Source organism: Copidosoma floridanum, unplaced genomic scaffold, assembly GCF_036245765.1.
Source record: "Copidosoma floridanum isolate Cflo_tuat_1 unplaced genomic scaffold, Cflo_Japanese_pri ptg000001l, whole genome shotgun sequence".
NCBI classification, from domain to species: domain Eukaryota; kingdom Metazoa; phylum Arthropoda; class Insecta; order Hymenoptera; family Encyrtidae; genus Copidosoma; species Copidosoma floridanum.
Genome location: NW_028321878.1, coordinates 16,187,678 through 16,190,103, shown reverse-complemented (window position 1 = coordinate 16,190,103; position 2,426 = coordinate 16,187,678). Strand labels below are relative to the sequence as shown.

The 2,426-nt window shown below is 50.8% G+C and overlaps 1 protein-coding gene across 1 annotated transcript; it reads left to right on the top strand.

The window, feature by feature from the left end:
• The first annotated feature begins 363 nt into the window (after positions 1-363).
• On the top strand, positions 364-735 carry LOC149376057 (uncharacterized). The gene has a single exon (XM_089590070.1). It carries the CDS (start codon positions 364-366, stop codon positions 733-735), a length of 372 nt encoding a protein of 123 aa, XP_089446196.1.
• Positions 736-2,426: the final 1,691 nt, after the last annotated feature.

The following is a 2,426-nucleotide window of genomic DNA, read 5'->3' as shown; positions in this document are numbered from 1 at the left end:
CCATCTTAAGCTCATCGAAGCTCCGCCACCGGAAAAGGCGTCTCGGTTGGTCCAGCTGTACACTGACAGCGAAGCGCACTACCTCGACGCACGGTCTTGCCTCTACGACGCGAGAGACTCCCTGGCGCCGGCACCTGTCCCTCCAGAGGAGGAGCGGCACCCGCCGATCCTCAGCGGGCCTCTTCCCTCGCTTCCATAGTCATCGCCTGGGCGCACTCTCGGGCGCTGCACGGTGGATACCGTGTCACCAGTGCCTACGTCTGTAAGCACGCTTGGCTCCTCGGTGGGCCCCGGCGGATCAAGGCTCACCTCCGCAGGTGCGTCGTCTGCATCCGGCTGTGAGTACGACCGGCGACTCAACTCATGGCCCGACTGCCATCGTCCCGAGTCTCCCCTTCTCGTGCCTTTGAATGCACCGGAGTGGACTACACCGGCCCTTTCCATGTACTCTCCGCCAGAGGACGAGGAGTCCGGACCACGAAAGGCTACATCGCCGTTTTTGTGTGCCTCGCCACCAAGGCCCTGCACCTGGAGCTGATCGGCGATCTCTCAGCTGCGTCCTTCTTGGGCGCCCTCCACCGATTCGCTGGACGCCGCGGTCGGCCCAGCGAGATATGGAACGACAACGCGACTTGCTTCCGCCACGCTGATGTCGAGCTGCGCGATGCCTTGCTGACAGCCAAGCTGGACTGGGGATTGGTCGCGGGCTCTCTCGCCGATCAAGGAATTGCTTGAAAGTTCATTCCACCGGGCGCTCCTCACTTCGGTGGCTTGTGGGAGGCCGCCGTCAAGTCAACCAAAAGTCACCTCCAGCGCGTCATGGGGTCAAGCCATCTCACCTACGAGGAATTTTCCACGGTGCTCGTTGGCATCGAGATGGTCTTAAATTGCCGACCACTGACACCGCTATCTGGAGGCACTGGAGACCTCGATATTCTCACCCCAGGGCACTTCCTTGTTGGTGGCCCTCTCAACTCCATCGTTCTGCCCGGCCCCCCTGCGGAGAGCTTGGATGCGCTCGCCCACTGGGAGCTCGTTCGGGGGGTCCGCGCCCAGTTTTGGTCCCGCTGGAGCCGATAATACCTCAACACATTCCAACAGCGGTTAAAATGGACTACTCCTCGCCGGAACTTCATCGTCGGCGATGTGGTCGTCCTCCTCGACGCTACACTTCTGCAGTCCAGCGGCCGATGGCCGATCGGCCGTTTCATCAGCGTCCACCCGGGAGCCGACGGCTTTGTCCGCGCTGCTAACCTCAAGACGGCGACTGGCGTGTACGAGCGACCCATCACCAAGATGGTCTTGCTGCCTGTGTCGGCGTCTCCCGCTGCTCCGCCGCCTCTAGAAAACTCCCCGACCGACCCCGGTTTGGCGGGCGGTACGTAGTTCTTCGATCCAGGATCGAGGCGGGCGGATTATTTGGTTTCGCGCCCGAGCGCGACAGCCGAGTGAGGCGCTGCGTGCACTTCCGCCTTGCTCACGGGCTTCCGCCTTGCCAGGAGCCGCCTCTGCGTTCGAGCACTGCTCTCCGAGACGACCGGACACCTGTCCCGCTCACACTCACGACGCCTCTCACGCTGTAATTAATCCTCTTGTAAACCATATCTGATAAAGTATTTTACTAAACACCTATACTTAAATTACTTCAGAAAAAAAAAATTTTTGTAGACGTTTGTTACTGACAGTTTTCAAAAGTAGATAAAAGTTATCTTTCCGTACAAAATTTCATTAAGCAATTTCGTGCTTTGTGTGCTGTTACATTATCACATTGATACTAGCTGCGAAGACTATTATCGTTTCATTTATTTTAATCACTTTCAACTCATTTTCTTTACTTTTGTCTTTTGTCAAGCAACAGTAAATCAATTATTAGTTTTGGGTAATGGATGGATTGGTTGACGATAAAAAATGTTGTTTCTACATTTTATTTCATTTTGTTGATTTATTTATTTCAGTATTTTTTTTTTTTTTTTTAACTATTTGCATCAACAAAAACAGGAGTAAAAATATACGTCTGGAAAACAATATTGCGAGGCACCAGTAACTCTTTTTTTTATTATTCATTAATTTTAATATTCTGCTACTTACTCAGATCAAGCGTTGGTTGAATTTAAAATGTAACAGGTGTTGCTTTAAATAATCTATCTCAGCTGATTATGTTAACCTACATTGTAAAAAATTTTTGTAATGAACCTACTAAATTTTTTTCGTTCTGAGAATGGATTTAATTAAGTGATTCGTTCTTGTTGTCTACAGAGTCAAAGTGGCTGTGTGAAAGTACTGTGGTATCTTATAAGCATAAGACTATATAAGTAGAAAGCTTTCCTTGTCCTTGTCCTTTTCTGAGGAAAGAATCTGCCACCTTTTTGTGGTTTTTCATCGAGTAGTGTGCGTTCAATATTCTTGTAGCATTTTTTTTTGTTTAT